Genomic DNA, 18,802 nt, shown 5'->3' with positions numbered 1-18,802 from the left:
ACATTTAAGCAACCTTTTTTTTTCACGTTAACCCCTACCAAGATAAACTAGGTTTTCATATTTTTATTTTAGTGTATATTTTACATTAGAAAAAATGTTAATAGAAAAGCTCCACATGCTCCTAACAACCAATTTTCTGATAAGTCCTCACCAGTATTGATACTAATATACAAATAAATTAATTTTGCTAGTTAATTTCCTGCCTGGCTTGGTGCAGGCTCTGCACGAGCAGCGCACACCTATGTTCAAGTGCCTGTCCACATTGCCAACAAGTGCCAGGAAGCGTGTTGTACATAATCGTTCCTCCTCATAGTGTCGCGGAGTTTTAGTTTCACCTTGATGAATGGGATCAAATTTTCTCAACCATGTTACCCAGCAGGCACAAGTATTCTTTACCAGGTTGCATGGATTGTTTCACCCTGAAAAAGCCCCAAGCTTTGATTAACAACTGTATGCTACTATTCCCTCATCACTCATTTTGGCAATACAACACCCTCCCCACAAAAACAAGGAAAGCAAAAAATCTACATGGAAGACCTAAAATTCATCAAATGCAGAATGTGACCTGGCTCAAGGCATATCTATCCCCCCCCTTGGTGACCTGCTCCCTCCCCTACAATTCCTGTTTGCTTTTGTTTGAGCAGCAGGACTTTGCACAGCTGATTTACAAGAAAAGAGATGTCACATGTAATTGTACTAAATCACAGCCACTGCTGGTCCTGTCAGGTCAGACACAGCAGCAGCCACTCTTAACACCAGCAGCTCTCCTCATGCAATGCCAGTGCTACAATGTCCTGGCTAAAGGAGCATCAGGAAATACAGCCGAGTTATTTTGTACCATCCTTCGGTGCCTAGGAGGATTTCTGGGTCAGAGGAAGGGAGCAGAAGAGAGCAGAAGAGCCCATTAAAATTTACCAGCAGATTAAGGAAAAACACTCCACTGCCAATTTATTTTTAAAAAGGGTTGTGTGTTATTCTAAGGTTTGTCTGTATAATTGTACAACCGTTGAAAATTACATAAATTGTAATGATCTAATACTATTAACAGCCATTCAGAGAAAAACTCCCTCCCCTTTTGAAACCATCAAGGGCAGGAGGGAAATGTCCCAGGAAATATGCCAATCTGGACTCTGGCCTCTAGCCTGGCAGAAACAGAAACAGAAAGATAAGAGAACAAACTGGACTAAGATGTGGTGTTTGCATGTGTCTGACTTGCAAGGGGAGGGGTGGCTTTGTCCTTGGCCGTGTTCTCCCAGAGGCAGTGCCTGCTTATCCTGGTGAAGCTGCCATCACTTCACTTGCTGCTCTCACCCCTGCACTTTGTCATTTCCTCCTGTCTTATGTGTCATGGAAGTCTTTCAGCAGGGTCCTTCGTCTCTGCTCCGCTATGTGCATCTGATTCTCTAAGTCCTGGTAAAACAAAAGGTAGAAACAGTTAGTGTGAATTCCCCAGAGGTAAGTACATTTCTTTTTAGGGACTCAGCTCATCTGATAAACACCAACCTTCACACTTCACGTGCGCTCTGGATCACAAGATTACAGATCCTGTTTCCTTTTGACATAGGCTGACTGCAGTTACCCAGCTCTTGCTCTGTCTAAAAAGCCAAGCACTTAAGGAGTCTGCTCTTAACCAGAGGTCTACAGGCAGCTTCCTCCACACTTCTGCTGGTTCTGCTTCAGTTCTCCAGGACTCACTGCAGCCCTCCCTCCTCTCCCATAAAGCAGTGAGCATTCCATTTTTACAACACCCACTGGCTAAAGGAAGAACGGCGAGATTCTGGGTCTAGTCTCTCAGCATCCTCACTGAACTGCCTTAGCTCTCCTGCAGAAGTGGTAAGCCTGACCATTACAAAATCTGGCCAGCAGGCTCAAGCAAGCAGAACACTCACCCCTCTGTCATAGCTGTCTGCTCGCTCCACCTTCCATGAGAGATTTTCAATTTCAGCTTCCAGCTGGGCCTGCTGGTATTCAAACTGCAAACAGCAAAATTAGAGACAGCAACAAGAAACTGGCTTAGTGGAGCAGCCTCATTCCACAAGCTATACTTGAGGAGCAGACAAATGTGTTCTGCTGACAGCTGTGCTGGCAGAGCAGGTTTGTGCCTCCTCCTGATCTGCCTTTAGCTTCCAGGAGTTCCTTGTGTGAGCACTCCCCAACCTGCCTCACTCAAAATTAACCATGTCAGCCTAGAAACACTACAAGCCACAAATACCTACTAAGTCAGCTCACTCTGCCAATAAGTGGGTCAGGAAATGCTCCTGTGAGCAGCTCTGCAGGCAGAGCTGAGGGACTGCTAACCACTGCTGGGAGTAGTAACTTGTTCCACTGGCACAGTCAGCTCCGCAAGAACATCTGTGCACAGCCTGAGAGACTGCACATGATGCTACGGGAAGAGCTTGGATAATAGCCACAGCACTGTGACAGCCTTACCAAGGAACAAATGTACACTTCAAGCCTCAAAATATTTTGGATAAATTGCTTGTTAGTGAAAGTGCAGTGCTGCCCTGGGAAAACAACGTAACACATCAGAGGACTGAGCTGCTGGTCCACTCAAAGTGAGGAGAAAAGTTGCAAAACCACGTACGTTTGTCCTGTCCTTACCTCAAACTCAGGACTACTATTTCAGACACTCAAGTTGTGGAATTGAAGAGGGATGTCTGTCTATTCATTCATCCCAGCATGCTGCCAGCTACACCCCAAAAAGCTGTAAGCGAAAAAAGAGCAAAACATCTTACCAGTTTCTTTCTGGGACCAGACTCCATGTAGTAGGCATATGGATATGTGTACTGCAGGGTATAACGACACTGTGGGGGGCCAGAGGGGAAGAGAGAGAGAAAAGAAGGACAAGAGCTCAGACCTGGCACAGTCAGTTGTCTACAGTCACTACAATGAGCTACCTGCTGACAAGGGTGACTGGACACTTGATGCTGGAACTTCCTACACCTTCCTTGGAAGGATCTGTACAGTTAAAGTGTAACTTTCCAGAGGTCACTTCCAGATAATTTTTGGCTAGTTCATGACCTAGAAAGGAGGTACTGTCCCACACATCCATAATCCCCAAATTCCCTTCCTCTCACTAGGTGTTGTGAATTCAGCATTCTCGTGTGTAGATTCTCTTCTCTGCACCAAACAAGCCACACCTACCCACCTTTGCAAGGAGTTTTGCAGCATTTTGTAGGTATTGCCAGTCTATCCACGTTCCCAAGTTGTTCATAACTCTTTCCTGGATTTTTTCCTGGATTCGCTGGTACGTCTGTGCCTCCAGCTGCAAGCTTTTATTGTGATTCTCCCACTGCAAGGGGTGGGGAGAAGGGGAAAGGAAAAAACAGCATGAGACCAGAATACTTTTGCTGTAAAAGCACAAGCTCTAGCAAGCAGAAATCAAAGTGGGACAGGAGTCCAGCAAGGCAAAACATGCTGTGGGAAAGAACAGCAAGGCAGCGGCTCCAGTAGCAAGTAGCAGAGGCTGTGTGCAACAGACTGATGGCAGGAAAGAGCAGGGAGCAAACCCAGCTCCTCAGAACGGGAATGCCCTCTGGTTGCACAGTGACCTTGTATCTAACACAGTGGAGAGTAACAGTGATTCCCCTACTTAAATGATTTCTACAGAAAGGACAAGAGTTCAAATTAACATTTAACACGGGCTCAGTGAACTCCAACAGCCACATGCACACTGTAAGCATGGCCATTTCCCAGAGCCTGTTGGTCTAGAGAGCCAAGAATGAACACATTTATTTTATCATAGGACTTGGCTCATAGTATGAAGAATAAACTCATTTTAACGGGGAAAACAAGTGCACTGAAATGCAGCAGAATCGAACCTCTACCACATTCTCTTCTAGAGATGCTGTTCTAGAATTGCACCATATGTCCAGGTGCATTGAATCAGCTGTGGGGACAGAGGTGCTGTGACTGCAATTAAAAAAAATGTGATTATGTGACCCTTTAGGAAAGCTTTGCTACAGCCAATGGAGTTTTGAACATAAGAGAATTTATTCTTTGTTTTTATAAAGACATACTGCAAGGAACTGAAGTTCCCAAATCTTGAAAGGAAATAATAGGAGCAATATCTACCTACTGCAGCAGCACCCAGCCTGCAGGAAAACAATATAGTGGCACAGGGGTAATACTGATTTTCTCTAGCACAGGGAAACGCAGGAGCAAATGTGATTTGCTTTGGGGATGACATTAGTCATTTGGATGGGACTCACAGGGCGGGACTAAGTAAGAAAGAACAGGGCCTGAAAATTCAGCACAAATTCTCTTTGGGCAGTTTCTTGCACGGAGATTGCTGGCAATGACCTTTGCACCAGGCAGGGAGCATTAAAAGGCTACAGCAGCTCTGGCCAAAGAGATGTCTCCTACCCTCTCAAAATAGAACAAGTACTTCTTAAGGGCCTCCCTGGCCTGTGCTTGCTGACTCTGGTTTACAATATCAGGATTCTCTTTGTACCGACTGCATTCGTAGTACTCGCTGCCATGAGTCTTCCAGTCTCCCAGACACATCCAGCAGAAGTCTGCAGAAAACAGTGAAAAACCCACTGTGATGCCCAGAAAAAAACCACATCTTTAAGAGAGAAAAGCTTCAGGAGACACAACCCATCTGCTTTCAGCTATTTCTGCTAAGCCAAGAAATATACATTTTGTATCATCTTGCAAAACAGAACACACCAGTGAGCCAAAAATACCAGCCTGTCTCGAAGATTTTCACTGTACAGCCTCCTGTGCAATTATGGAAAGTAAACCCTGGAGTGCTGCATTCTGTACACCAAGACCCATGCACAGATCTTGTGCTCTGCACAGGCTGTCACTCCGGGTTAAAGAAGAGGCGGGCTGTGGTCTTATTTGTGAGATGCATCCTCCCCACTGCTGGCGTACTGCCCCATGCGAATCTCTGGCTGAATAAAATACGAACAATCAAATCCAAAAGAAAACTATCTCATGCAGAAGTCTGCCCTCAGCTCTCTCAAAGAGAGAACTACCTGGGTGACTTCAGGTATCAGTGGTTAATAACGCTTCAAGTTAGGAGCCACTGAACTGGGAAGAAAGTGGAGGAAAGAGAGCAATAGCAAAACCCGTTTAACGGTTTCCTGATTTCAGAGCGAGGCTGTGAGTGTTCTGCTAGAAAGGAAAAAAGATGGAGATTAAGTTGCTACAATAAGAATCACTTTTGTATCACTGATTACGAGAGACTGAAATTGCTATTTCCAGAGTTCACCAGCCTTCTCGAGTGCTAGTCACCATGGTACCTTTGCACTTGCTTGCTCACCCTTGTCACAGAGCTCCATCAAATCACATCCAGTGCTGCTGAGGACCCCAAAGCAAAGGAAATGAGAAAGGACAGCAATCTTTAATCATCATCCAAATAAGGTTCTGATATTATAATATTTCCTAGCAGCACACAACACAAAGGGCCTGAACACGAGCTATCTTGCTCCAAGGCAACAGAAATTAATTCTGCCACGAGAAGATCTTTGCAAGAACAGGCTGTCACTTTGTCGGAGCACACAATGGACCAAAGACAGTTCGGCCGCTAATTGCACAGGGGTGGACTAAGAAATCCAACAGATAATGTTATGCGGAACAGTTCACAACTCCTGCAGTTTCAGCTGGGCTGTGCCTCATTATTTCTATCAGCGAGCAGAAGGACTTAAGCTGATCTGAGTAAAAAGATCAGTTCTGCCAGTATTTTCAGCTGATGATAAGTACATTTACATGGAAAGCATTTAATAAGATCATTTCCACTGTTAATATTACAGCAGAGATGAACACTTCTCTATTTATTGGACATGTCAGGGAGAGGGAGCCAAACTAGCGCTGAATCAGAACCCAGCTGAGATCATAGACAATGGGGAAAAAAGCTACCACGCAAGGCTGTAATTAAAACCCTGTTGACCTTTTACTAGGGGGGAAAAAAAGAAAATTGGCCGGTGTTGACAGTTCACCTTTATAGCACAAAAAAGAGAAGAGAACATCTCTAACCCCCATTACTGAGAAAACTGTTTTCCAAATTCTACTTACCATGCTTGCATTTGGAGCATTGCTGAAAGAGAAGACAGGAGGCACTGGTTAGTGGGAAGTGGAAAAAAAATTCTGCTTAGAACAAGGAAGATCTGATGCGTTCAGGGAACTGCTCACCATGTGATTGCAGCCTCCATTCTTTTCAATACAGATATTGCACTTCGGACACTGGGGAAACAGAAGCATTTGTTAGACCCAACTCTGTCTCTAGCAGATTTCTGGAGAATGACAATGCTTGCATGATTATTCTACCCTGGCTTCCCCTCCCTCCCTCTTTTTTTTTAAATATGCAGATGTGAAAATATTAACATATACACACTCTTACTCCCACCAATTACTGGCAGCTCAATTTAAAAAGGAGGCAGAAAGCCAGGGATGTTACACAGCAGCACTGGACTGCTTGCTCCAGAAAACAAGTTTGCTGCTGTTACTCCTAAAACTGAAGATCTCAGACAGCATTTAGCAGTTGCCCAGGTACAGGCACACGTGACAGAAGCTTCCACAGCTACTTAGACAAGATAACCAGCTCTGTATCCTGCCTTCAACAGCCCCTAACAGATGATAACTTAGCTAGTAGAAGAGAATGTCTGACCACAGTAAGCTGCACACTTCTTTGCTCCATCAGCAGTCCACTGATGCCGTGGGGTGTCAAGTTCAGGAACATTTTTTGGGTTGCATAGGTACAAAGAAGGAATCGAGTTTTGTTGTTTTTTTATAAGTTTTAACAGCAGGTAAAATGTGTGCCACGACAACGCTGAATATAACAGAACCTTATATTTACAAATGAGCACAGCAAACACAGCGCCATCACATGTTGACATCTCTCCAGAAAAAGAAAGGTATTTAGGGTCTCTAGTCTAATTACGCACTTTCCTAACATAACTGAAGCTTGTGCCTAATTAGCACTGTTACAATTGCCATCAGCTGTGGTAAAATAAATGCCAGCCGACTAAGAACTATTTTGAATTCAGGCCACAAAATTCCCCAAAGAAACTTAAAGTTCCAGTCTACAGACAGCTAATCTAGCCGTTTATCTACAACCTTTTAAGATAATTCTACAGATAGACTAGAGTGCACAATATGTAGTACTATATATTTTTCCTGAGTCTAAATCTACTCGAAGTACTTCACCATCTAAGTTACAGATTTCATCTAACACCCTTTTGTTTTCTTTGCCAAATCAGGACTATCTCCTTCACCTAGTTCACAGTACTCCACACAGGTGTTCAGGATTAAACACCACCAGCATGTACTGACTCTTGCACCCTCTCTTTCCATTTGAAATATACCGTCACTGGTCATTTTGAAGCAGCCACAATTCTGCCTTTTGCCCATGGGAGGGCAGCACACCTGGCTGCCAAAGACATTCACACTAGGTCTGGAGTGAGGACCATGCTGCAGGAGGGCAGCTGGACCTCCTGCACAAAACATTCCCAGCACATCCAGCTGTGTTGTGTCACTGTCCTTAGAAAGCTGGGAGAATTTACAGCCTGTGAAAAAGCAGCACGCGATGCTAAGTATGTACACAATTGTAGCTTGCTTCCCAGGCAGGACTAGAGGACAAGGAAAAACACGCAGGTGCTTGGCCTTACATCTTTAGTGTGAGCACTGATGTAGTTGGCTGTTTCGGAGTCATCTGCACACTTGGTGAGCCATTTCCGGATGGTAGCACAGTCTGTAGGTGCGTGGTACATCTGCCGACACTTAAAGCTTAATAGAGAAAAGAAGAAAAAGACACATCATATCAATTTCCAGGGAAGTTATTCAAGAACTGAGGTTTTCCTGATGACCAAAATCTGGGAGGCCAAGTGAGGGTAAGGGATACAAATGCACTCACGTATTACCAGAGTGCAAAGACCAAGGCTGAGGCGCTGCACAGTGAGAGCTCCAATAAACCACCACTCTCCTATGCAGAAACTGGCACCAGGATGAGAGTGAAGAGGCCTTCTCTGTCAAGAACGTGTCTGAGCGCTGACACATCCCTCCCTACCGACTCTACCTACGCCTGCTCTAACACGAGTGTAGAGGCCTGGAGCATACCAGTGGCTTTACAAGTAAAATAACTCCAGTGACAGATATCATGCTCCTGCATTAGCACAACCCGAACAGCCCCGGGTGAGCAAGGGCTGTTTGCATGGACATACCAGGGAGCTGGGGCTCTAAACCAGTTGTATTGTGCTCCACAGGCATTCTCAACAGCAGTGATGCTGGAGACCAATAGCAGAATACCCTTCAGCAGCCCTACAAGCTACCTTTTTTCTCTTGCCCCATTTATACCTGAGGCAGACAAGGAACATTAGTGTTCCTATTCAGCAGAAATTTATTCTCCTGTCAGCCTCGAAACACACCAGACACTCTGGGGATCAAAAACTTGTAATAAGCCTAAAAACACAATACCAGCAGATAGCTGCAAGGCCTCCACAACCATTACCAGATTCTCTACCACTCACTATGACTGCAGCAAAATTTGTAACCTAGCCAACCAGCAAATCAGAAAGGAAGATTTTTAACCCCTTTGTTACTCAAGCCCTGTGTTCCCTGACTGTCAGAACACCCAACTCCAAGGAGTTTAGGGAGCAAGGGGAAGGCTGACCACCTGCAGAAGTCAGACACCGAGTGTCCAATTACTCAAACTAACTCAAGTTACAAACAACTCTAGCAAAGCATTTGAGATGCTTTTTCACACGCTGAACCTGTTGGCAAGCAAACGGAGTAGCTCTGAGGACAGCATATAATTTCCCCATGATCTTTAACCTTTTCTGTTTCTTACCAGAAGACCTCATTGCAACGATTGCACTGCACTCGCCGGGCTTTTGGCTCCTGTACCTGTATGACCATAGGACAATCTGCACCAGGACACAGCTGCAGCTGATAATGGCTCTGTGAACATAGCAAGGTGATAAGATCAGCAACATATGCAGAAGATCAGCAACATTCCCCATCCTCATCTTATGCCCCAGAATGTACTCAGCTGCTTTCCTGTGGTGCCTGTTCCCTCCCACTTATTGAAAAGAGGTGACACCACTCTTTCATACTGCTTCCTTGTTTCTTTACTTTTCCCGGCCTGTTCCCAGTAACCAGAACACTTTCTGCACATTTAACCTTAACCACGTATATCTTAATATCAATAAATCTCACATAAAATGTTATTGAGCAAACCAATCCAGTTGGTCCTTCACTAAGGTGAGGGACTTACTTTTCAGAGCCTAAAATATCCGTGGCAAGAGCAAGGAGGGCTTTAAAACTCAGACTTAAGTTTGAAGTTCTCAGCTGAAACACTCTGAGAATTCTACTTGAGGAAAAGAGCCAAGCACTAGCCAAGCAGTTACTGGGTGACCTTACAGCAGAATTTACTTTGGCAACCTGCTAGAGCATTTTGTCAGTGAGGCTGTACCACAGGAGCACCGACGTCATGTTTATGAGGGACAATTCTGCTGCAGTTACTGCATTTCTAATCAGAGATGCAAGGCACCTCAAACAAAATTTCTGCAAGTCATTGGTGAATTAATCTGGGGTATTTTAAGCCTGAAAAAGACAATACCTCCACATAGTCCCTGAAGAGGTAGCGCCTGTATTTGTCTTTCAGCTCTTCGCTAGGCAGCAATGGAAACACAAAGTCTTCTGGTGTCCGAAGTAGGCAGTCCTGAGCCATGCAGGAGACCCCTGAGAAAACAGCGTTTCAGCACAGTGCAATTTGTGCTAAAAGGAGCAGAGACAGAGATAGCATTCAACACAGTTTCCTAGGTGCCATCTGTTGTTGTGGCAAGGGGGACACAACTGTGAAACAGACCTAGCAAATCTATCAGGGCTGCTGAAAAGCTGAAGCCCAACTGTCTTCACGGAAAGATGACAGGGCACAAATGTATCCAGGATCAGTGTTTCAACCGGGATTCACAAAGTCACATACTTAGAGCAGAAAATTGGATGTTACTGCCACACCAGAAGGAATGCCAGGACACAAGAAGCACAAAGCAACTCTGGCTACTACTGGCTTCTACCCAACGCAAAGGGAACAGATGTTTGCATCCACACCGATTCCCAGGGCAATGCAACAACACATCACCCGAGATGGAATCTCAAAACACAGAAGATTTGCAACTTTTAATTTGCTACAGTCACCCTGCTGAGATCACAAAGGGGAGGAGAGCAGCAAATGGAACTCTGGACTTGCAGGTTTCGTTAGGTGGGAGGAGAGCTCTCCAGGTGGTATGCCAACGCTCACCAGGGATTCAGGTAAGACTGCTAGTTAAAGTTAGGTTTGTCGCAAGAACCCACTCCATTTTCTCATTACTGAGATATTTTAGAGCAATTCAGCCGGTAGTCTGAAGAGCAGCCAACATGTAAAATACAGACCCACTACCATACCCAGCTCAAACTCACCAACTCCGACGCCATCCTTGACAAGCACTGTACAATGCTGCTCCCAGCAGCTGCGACAGAACTGGTGCTGACAAGCCAGAGAAAGCAAGTTCTCCTTCCGGACAAACTGCATGCACACTGCGCAGTGATGGGAGGAATGTACCATTGCCTGCGAGAGACAAATCAGCGTTATGGTGAAAGCATCCCGGCTCCCCTGGCGAATTCTCACCTCATCCACAGTCGCTTTCATCACCTTCACTGGGACAATGGTCTCAGATGAGCTCCAAGCCAGAACAGGTTCCCAAGTGACTGGCGTGCTGGGGTGCTGCACTGCCCCAGCAGTCAGCCCTTCTCATGAACCTCTTCAACCTCATGGAGCACAACAGATGTACAGTCACTGAACAGCTCCTGCCTCTCGTCTAGTGCTACCCAGAACTCACCTTTACTTTTCTGGTTCTTACTTTCTCCTTGTTTGAAAAGTGAGAAAAGAAATCTTTGTGTATGTCCTTTCCTGCATTTACTGATATTCTTTGTTAGCTGGGTCAGACTCGATCACTGTTCCACAGGCCATGAAGAGCAGCTAGAGCTGGAAGCAGGCTTAGCAATGCTCTCTTCCTGGACAATGATTTTGGGTACCGTATTTGATATGCAAATGAAGGTACAGCACGTAGAGAGCTTATACAGAGAGAAAAGGTTGTTCACAGACCATCACAAAGTTCAGGGATCTTCTCACATCTCTTATTTTCTGCCTACGCTACATTTGGCAGAATAGGCTTCATCTCTCCAACTGAAAAGGATTAGAAGGTTTGTTTCAAGTCAGGCATAATCCTGCTATTGCTTCACCGGGAAGCCGTCTGGTCTCCCCGTGGGTAGTGCAGAACTAATCCCTAGACAACAGATCCAGCCTCTAACACATTTTGGCTCACCCTTGGGACCTGAAGAACTAAGTCTAGCACAGCATTTAGCAAAAGGGAGGCTCTACAAAGCTGTTAACAGGACTTTATGCTCCTATTTCCCTTTTCACAGAGAAGCCATATAATCACTTTCCACTGCTTAAACCTTTGCTACTCGTTGAGAAGCTCGTGCGAGGCAGACGTCAAGCTGCCATGCATAGCTCCGCATGCCAGAGACAGGGAGGAGCGGCAGCATGAGTGCCCAGCCACATGACCAGTAGAGCTTGTTTTGTAGCATGACCACATGAAAAAGAAATAAAGCAACTTTGTTCTAAGCAGCCTCACTTATGGACAAAAACAAAATTCACCAACTCAGCAACTGCGCAGATCAACTGCTCAACTCGAGCAGCAAGCACACTACCTAGAACCTTTGCAAGCCGTCCCTCGGAGCTTTTCTCTGAGCTGTCCCACTGTAGCTTCTCCCTGTACGGTCAGTTGCTCTACAGTATGAGTGTATGTCCCAAAGAGTCCCCCCAAAATACCATCATTCTGCACTAGGAGCCGAAGCACAGAGCAACTAGCCCTACCACATACAAAAAGACTGTACTGTACTGCTATCAAACCAAGTTTGCCAAGCCTTAAACTAACTTTTAGAGGAAAGAAAGTGTCCAAGAACACACGGAGCCCTGGCTGCAAAACACAAGCTGGGGGTTCAAATGTCATTACTGACTGGCTCAGCAGAAACACCACTGGGAGATTTGGCTTAAGCATCTCCGAGCAGAGCAGTGGAGCCAACTTAGCCATCTCAAGAAAAAAAATGTATTCTAGCCACTGACAAGCACTGCTCACCCTGTGCAGCCAGAACTTCCCTTAGTGTCTTTTACAGAGCGAGCAGTATCAGAAGAGGTAGCCAGGCCCATGCACTCTGCTCCTGCCATTGTTTATCATCACTCCTGCCAAAAAAAATAGCTTAATTTTCTTGAGGCAAGTAATTCTTGAACACAACCTGCAAGACAACAGCAAAGCTGCTGTTTACGTCAGACACTTCTTGAATGCAGTCTCATTTAAAAAGTAAACCCAGCACTTATTTAGGGTGTAGGACCTTGAGTCTGCAAGGAGTTAACATGGGACAGGCCCATTGGTAACGCACACCTCCGACAAGGTGGGTCGGAGGCACCTCTGCCAAGGGAAGAGACCAAAATAGTCAGCATACTTACATGTTTGGATGAGGTGGGCTGTACTCGTGCTTCTACTAGCAACTGGGCAGCATTAGACTTGTGCCTGAAAAGGCAATTAAAGAACGATCAAATCCATTTCTGAATACATTTTGCATTGTTAAACTGGTCCTTCTCACCTGAATAAACAGCAGGCTCTCTGCAAATGGTAGTGGAGGTGTTGATGAGGAGCATGGAAGCGTGTGCTGTGTGAGGCCCCCTCACAAGGCGAGCTGAACTCTCATCACCACAACTTTACGATAGTTTCTTCAAAATGTTGATTAACATTTCCCTTCTATTCTTCAATAGATATTTTGCTACAAGTGCCCTCCTGCCCTGAGAAATTTTTCTGAAGTGTAGCTTTTTCTACCCGCACTAGTATTTTCACTCCTCGAGTAGTCTCAAGCCATTGCCCATGACAACACACTCCAGCGAGGCTCCTGCCTGCCTTCCATTCCTTTGTAAAATCAAGCTGTCCTGGTTAGGTCTCACTTTGGCTGCAGTCTACTGCCTAGCTAAGTATTTACTTTATGACAGATTATCACCCTTTAGGCATATGAAGCTGTCCATCAGCAGCCTTAGAATTAAACAGGTCTTGCTCTTTGTGATTTCCATTGCAGAGGAATGCTTGCATTGCCAATAATAAATCAGTGAATTCAGGAATAGAAAGGAGCGTCAGAGTTGGGACTATGAAATAAATCTTCAGTCCCCACAAGCACTTTTAGGTGTGTTTAGGGATCTTTAATTTGATTATGCTACTTTATACCAAGACAGAGATCTGATGACCAGATCAGCTGGAGAAAACTTGCAAAGTCACAGCTTGAGAAGTAAACCCTTCCTTCCCCAGAGTTCCTCTTGTTTAAACCTTGTTAGTTAACCTGCAGAATCGCTCTGAGCTGCTGTGCAGGAATCTCACCCTCCACATTCCCCAGGGAAAAGCTTTCACAGGATGCATGGTAACCAACGAGCCAGTTACCAGAGATGCTGCGACAGTATCCATACGTGAGATGCGTCTCCCATACGTTCTCTGGATGAAGCTGCTGGCTAACAGGGCCAAAAACGGCACGGCAGAATGAGTCAGGCTGATGTGCTCTCTATTTTCAGACAATGTTCAGTTCTGAGCCAGTATTTTCTGGAGGGGCTGCCAGACAGCAGTGCCTCCTGACACACTTCCCGCATACATTTGGGCAGAGTCCGAAGCCTCCTTTTGAAATCAGCCAGAGGACTCACTGCAGTGTGACACTGTCAGAGCAACAAAGGGGCTGCACTTGTTAGTTCTCTCACACCATCGTCTGCTGCTCTCCAAATGCCAGTCAGCTTGGAAAAAAACCTCACATTCAGAGGGAGCAAAAATCTCGAAGCAAACGTACTAAATTGTACATCAGCATAAGTTCAGTGTTTCTTTATGATTTCTGGCTCATATGTTCCAAACAGAACATATGTTAACTTTATATTTGTTTAAATATAGATGCAGCTCTCTCAATCTGCTATCTCATTGTTTAAGCTGTGTGCATCTCCAGGGTTCCCAGCGTGAAGATAATTCCTCAGACTGAAAGACATTCGCTGACACTCCCCTCTCCCTGTTTACAAATTCTTTACAGGCAATGCAGCCTCAACAAAACAGCATTTCTCCTCTGCTCCCTGGCACGGCAGTGCGGCCTGCTTTCAGGTCCAAAGATGCTTGTCAAAAGACACTACAGGAGGACTCTTGCAAAGAGAGGGGGAAAAGCACTGAGCACTGAAGAAATAAGATTAGTTACACTTACCTTTCCAAAATCTCTGAGATTTGCCAGTGGAAACTAACTAATACAAGTTTTGCAACAGCATGTGACACCTAGGTTAAAAAAAAAAGAAGAAAAAAAGTGAGGTATATTTTGAGGACACATCTCTGCTCAGGACTATGATGTTCTTGTAAGGCTAATAAATTGTACAAACCCAGTAAAACAGCTCAGTGATATCAAATTCCCATTAAACTAGCAGACATAATTTCACAGCCAGTATATCCACAATATACAGGTTGGAATGAAGCATGGATGTACCAAATTAACTCAAATATTCATCACAACAGCACAGAGAAGAAGGAATAGGGAAATCACTGGATTAGTTTAAGTAATCCTGGAAGCCCAACATCGAGCACTAACTGTGGGCACCCCTTGAGAGGCTCAGACCGGACTGGGCTCGGGGTCCTTGAGAAGTGCCCCTCATCGGCCCCGCAGGGCAGGCTGAGGCTGCTTACAGAGCTGGAGAAGCAGCAACAAACTGCAAGCACAGACATGCTCTGTCAGCACAGGGTAGGGGGGAAAAATAATATACATATATACATAAATATATTTTCCCAAGCTTTCAGTGTAGAAAAGAAAGTTGTTGTGCACTGGAATAGACTGGGGTTATGGAAAGCTCCTCTGGCAGGGACTATTTCCAGGCAGGCTTGCTCACCTTACACGGGCTCCTGGCAAGCACTAGCGCAGTCCATGCTAGCCAGAGCAAGTGCCTGAGCAGCCTCTAGAATCCTGCCACACGACATTTGAAGTCATGTTACAAGGGTACAAGCGAGCAAGTTCCCCTTGCTTCTACGTACCGGTTCAGTTCAGGAGAAAACGGACTGGTCTGCTCGCACCCACCGGGACCACAAGCATCCACTGGGCTGCTGAACTTTACCCGGCCTCTGGACCCTTCGTGCCTTGATCGGGCTCACGGAGTCCAAACAAGGCAGGCCTCCTGCAAACACAGCGCCTCTCCCCTGGATTTGGGGAGGCTCCTGAGCCGACCTCCTCGCTCTGCTCTGTTTGGAGCACCTGAGCAAGGCCAGAGCTCTGTCTCCCCCACTCAGAGAGAAGCCATCACCATCACATCTCTGTCTACCACACATTCAGAAAACACAATTTCTTCCATCCCAGCTGCAGGAAGAGATCCATTTTTTCTAGAGAAGCTGCCGGTCCCAGTCACCAGCCGGAAAGCCACAAACCACCTCAAACCCTGCTGCAGGTGAAAGGTGGAGCCCGATGCACTGGTAATACGGCCACGCAACAACTCCAGCACGGCCCCACAGGGAAAAACTAGCTGCGGCTGCTGCTTCTGTGAAACGGACAGGCTCTGCACACCTACTGGCAACGTATCATTACCCTTCTAAAACCAACCCACTGCAGAGGTGCAGTTTCACAACGTGACAGACCTATTCCTGCTACCTCTGCTTTCTGATCTGCCCAGGGTCATTTTTCAACGTTCAAATAAACTTCTTCTAGAAGAACTGAAGCACCAGCTCATGCTGCCAGAGACCTGGGAGGTGACCTGCCCCGGCTTCACCAGCAATGGGATGCATGGAGCACACCCCGGCAGTGCTCGCTCCCAGCGCAGCAGCCTTCGATCAGCGGCAGCGTGGCACACGGCGGACACGTGCAGCCTGCTCCTGTTTGCACGGACGAAGTGCCACTGCCCATCTCAGACAGGTTGCTTCAAGACCTCTGCCTGGCGGACCCAGGCAAGAGCTTCAGCTCGGGACAGACACCTTTGATTTGCTTGTACGAGGAAGACATCTGCATTTTGTTTCTGTAAAACAAACAAGCATCAGAAATGTGGTCTCTACAAGACCGGCTTCCTGCGAATGCAAACCACATGCTAATGAATCATTCTCTAACAGTAACTAAATTATTTCTCGGTAGCAGTAAGAACTATCATCCTGACAAGAGGAAAAAAAAAAAAAGACTTAAATGGGAAGCTCATCTGTAACACATGAAAATGAGTAGCTTTTGGTTGGATTTTCACAGCCTGAGGTGCAGCATCCGTCGCAGCACCACGGCTCCAGGAACAATATACGGAGCGACTTGTTCCCAGAGGAGGAACCAATCGACAAGTCCCTCCAAGAATGAAAAATTACAGAAATACAAACGGTAGCGCTTACATCTAACAAACTGCCCTAACAATGAAACGTTTTTGAGACACATTGTTAGGTAAAACGCAGAACTAGTGTTCTCGAAAGATGCCAGGTTAACAGATCTGGAGATAAGTCTATCATGGAAGAAATTTAAAATCAAGACGAGTGATTCTGCAAGGCTATTTCTTTTTATTCCAGAACATGCTCTGAGGAAGTCCCATCATAAAGAAATTCCTTTCTGGCCTTGGCTGTGAACCCGACTCCTCACAGTGGCCAAACTTTGCTCCCCACCGACACGCTCTCTTGTTCTTGGTAGGGGATGAAAAATAAAGCTTCTGCAACCTGTTTTGCTCCATCTACAAGCCCTGACCAGACCAGCTGTAGTGCCAATCTTATTACTCGCATCATAAAATCACCTGAAAATAAAAGATTTTGAATTCTTAACGCCATGTTCATGATGCGAGTCCACTTTCACAAAAGCCCCAAAGCGGAAGAAAAGCACCCACTGCGGCCTCACAGCACAGAAGTGAGTCTCGGCTGGTACTCAGGGCACGCTGCCCAGCAGGGCGATTCCTGGACAGCCAGGAGTTTTACACAATTAAAGGTCTCAAGCTTGAGAAACATTTCAGAAAGAGCTATGATTCAGTCCTCTATCAGCAACTGGGTGACACAAGGGCCTTAGGTCATCCAAGACCAGTAACACCTCATCTCAGACACAAAACGAATTGGAAAAGATGCTTTTGAAAAACTGCCAGCTTCGTTTCCACTTTTCTGTTCTCTTCTCAGAGAATTAAGACCCAAAGAAGATGCAAGATGGCCCTCTCAGTGCCTTGCTGGCAGCAGGATATTTGAGTAAAATACTTTTATAAGGACCCCAGTGCAGAAGGGAATGCATATTCTAGATGCTGCATTTCTATTTCGGTTTTTGTGTGCAACTGTAGAACGGTGCCAATGCTTCTGCATAACTTGAGTCCTCCAGAACTTTTCCAGCTCTGGTTAAATTTATTAAAATTGAGAAGAGGAAAACTAAAAACAACAACCAGGCTGGAAGATTTTATTTCAAATCATATAATCTTTTAGGTCAGAAAAGACCTTAGAGATTATCAACCCGACACATCAAGTCCCACCACTAAACCATGTCCCCCAGTGCCACGTCTCTTAAATACCTCCAGGGACAGGGATCCACCGCTTCCCCGGGCGGCCCGTTCCAGTGCTTGACCACACTCTCCACAAAGAGAGAATTTCTTTCCCTCATTCTCATTTCCCCTTTTTCTTACCATCAGTTTAAAACTTGCAGATCAAAGATTGGCTCAGTCCAAAACTGAACTTGGAAAATTCCTGACTCAAGACTGGTTTCTTTCTCTGTGATCGGGGTGAAAAGAGAAAGTTGGCTGGGCAACACATCATCCAACCTGCAGTTTCCAGCTTGACGTTCAAACAGAAATTTGGTCACTTCAGAAGCCTTTTCCAAGTCTCCCTCAGTTTAACTCTGACCTCCCAGCGACAGAAGACCGCGGATCGTCAGAAATGGGCACCCACCGCTCATGTTTGGCACCGTGCTGGAGAAGTGGCGCAGCGCCTCTGCACGAGGGAAGGGTGCCAAAGAGGAAGCTGCTCTGCTTAACGGGAAGTCTCTACAGGAGTTATAAAAAAAAGTCTAAAAAATTTACATAATGCCGGACAAAATTAGATTCTGAAAGTAGAACAAAGAAGAAATGTCATCACATTAAATACGTTTATTCGCTTTTTGAAGAAGAGAGCACAGTGTTTTTCCCTCCTTATTTCAATCTCAAGGTTAATCTCCCTGGGCTCTCTCTTCTCCAAGATAAGCAAAATTCTCACGGTTCTGAAGTGTGAGAAAGAGCGTGGCACTCTTGGACAAGGCAGTATCAAAAGAATTTGCAAAGCTGCTCTGCAGGTACCTTGCTGGGTTTGGAAAGCACAAAGACAGCTCTGCCTCAACTTGCTTCCCCCGATAAGCTGTGTTGTTTGAAGAGCTGAAGTTTCATCTCTCTACAGCAGAAAATCTTTTCAACCATGCCACTTTGACAGTTGCTCATTCAGACAGAAACGTTTCCTAAAAGCTAAAAAAACAGTCTTTTGTAGAGCTTATATTCTACAGAAATTGCTCATGCATATTGATGTCGCATGCATACATAGCTCATGAGTTCATTTCGCTTTTTCCGAGGGATGGCCTATTTTTTTGGAGGTCTGCTTCAATCCTCACTTTTGCAGAAATCTGGTATCAGGAATTTAAAACGAAAACCCCCACATGATTCTCAAAGATATTCAAGTCAGGGTGAGTTGGAGATGTTGTGATCTGGATGGAGCTGACGTCCCCTGGCTTTGCATCAAGCTGACAATTCACGTTAGATCAGGGTTGCGCCGAAACGCCTGGCCAAGACGAACACGAACCTGGCATAAAGAAATGCTACTTCCATTTC

General features: G+C 45.6%; 1 protein-coding gene across 4 annotated transcripts in view; it reads right to left on the bottom strand.

Moving 5' to 3' along the window:
• Positions 1 to 182: 182 nt before the first annotated feature.
• The window catches only part of ARIH2 (ariadne RBR E3 ubiquitin protein ligase 2), a 31,049-nt gene continuing 12,429 nt past the window's right edge, over positions 183 to 18,802 (bottom strand). For 2 of the 4 annotated variants that reach the window (XM_035546998.2, XM_050712826.1), the window contains exons 3-16: positions 14,254 to 14,321; positions 12,491 to 12,554; positions 10,402 to 10,549; positions 9,563 to 9,684; positions 8,792 to 8,901; positions 7,614 to 7,731; positions 6,139 to 6,189; positions 6,022 to 6,043; positions 4,366 to 4,517; positions 3,149 to 3,292; positions 2,736 to 2,804; positions 1,890 to 1,973; positions 1,312 to 1,410; positions 183 to 419 (exon numbers count right to left, since the gene is read on the bottom strand). In XM_035546998.2, the coding sequence (XP_035402891.1) occupies positions 1,339 to 1,410; positions 1,890 to 1,973; positions 2,736 to 2,804; positions 3,149 to 3,292; positions 4,366 to 4,517; positions 6,022 to 6,043; positions 6,139 to 6,189; positions 7,614 to 7,731; positions 8,792 to 8,901; positions 9,563 to 9,684; positions 10,402 to 10,549; positions 12,491 to 12,554; positions 14,254 to 14,321 (1,224 nt within the window). In that variant the 3' untranslated portion in view covers positions 183 to 419; positions 1,312 to 1,338. Of the gene's footprint in view, positions 420 to 947; positions 1,411 to 1,889; positions 1,974 to 2,735; positions 2,805 to 3,148; positions 3,293 to 4,365; positions 4,518 to 6,021; positions 6,044 to 6,138; positions 6,190 to 7,613; positions 7,732 to 8,791; positions 8,902 to 9,562; positions 9,685 to 10,401; positions 10,550 to 12,490; positions 12,555 to 14,253; positions 14,322 to 18,802 lie in introns of those variants that run through there. The other 2 variants (XM_035546997.2, XM_035546996.2) reach the window with 1 other exon arrangement.

The sequence above is a fragment of the Cygnus atratus genome, chromosome 10 (genome assembly GCF_013377495.2).
Source record: "Cygnus atratus isolate AKBS03 ecotype Queensland, Australia chromosome 10, CAtr_DNAZoo_HiC_assembly, whole genome shotgun sequence".
Lineage (NCBI taxonomy): Eukaryota > Metazoa > Chordata > Aves > Anseriformes > Anatidae > Cygnus > Cygnus atratus.
This window is presented reverse-complemented; position numbering and strand designations above follow the sequence as displayed.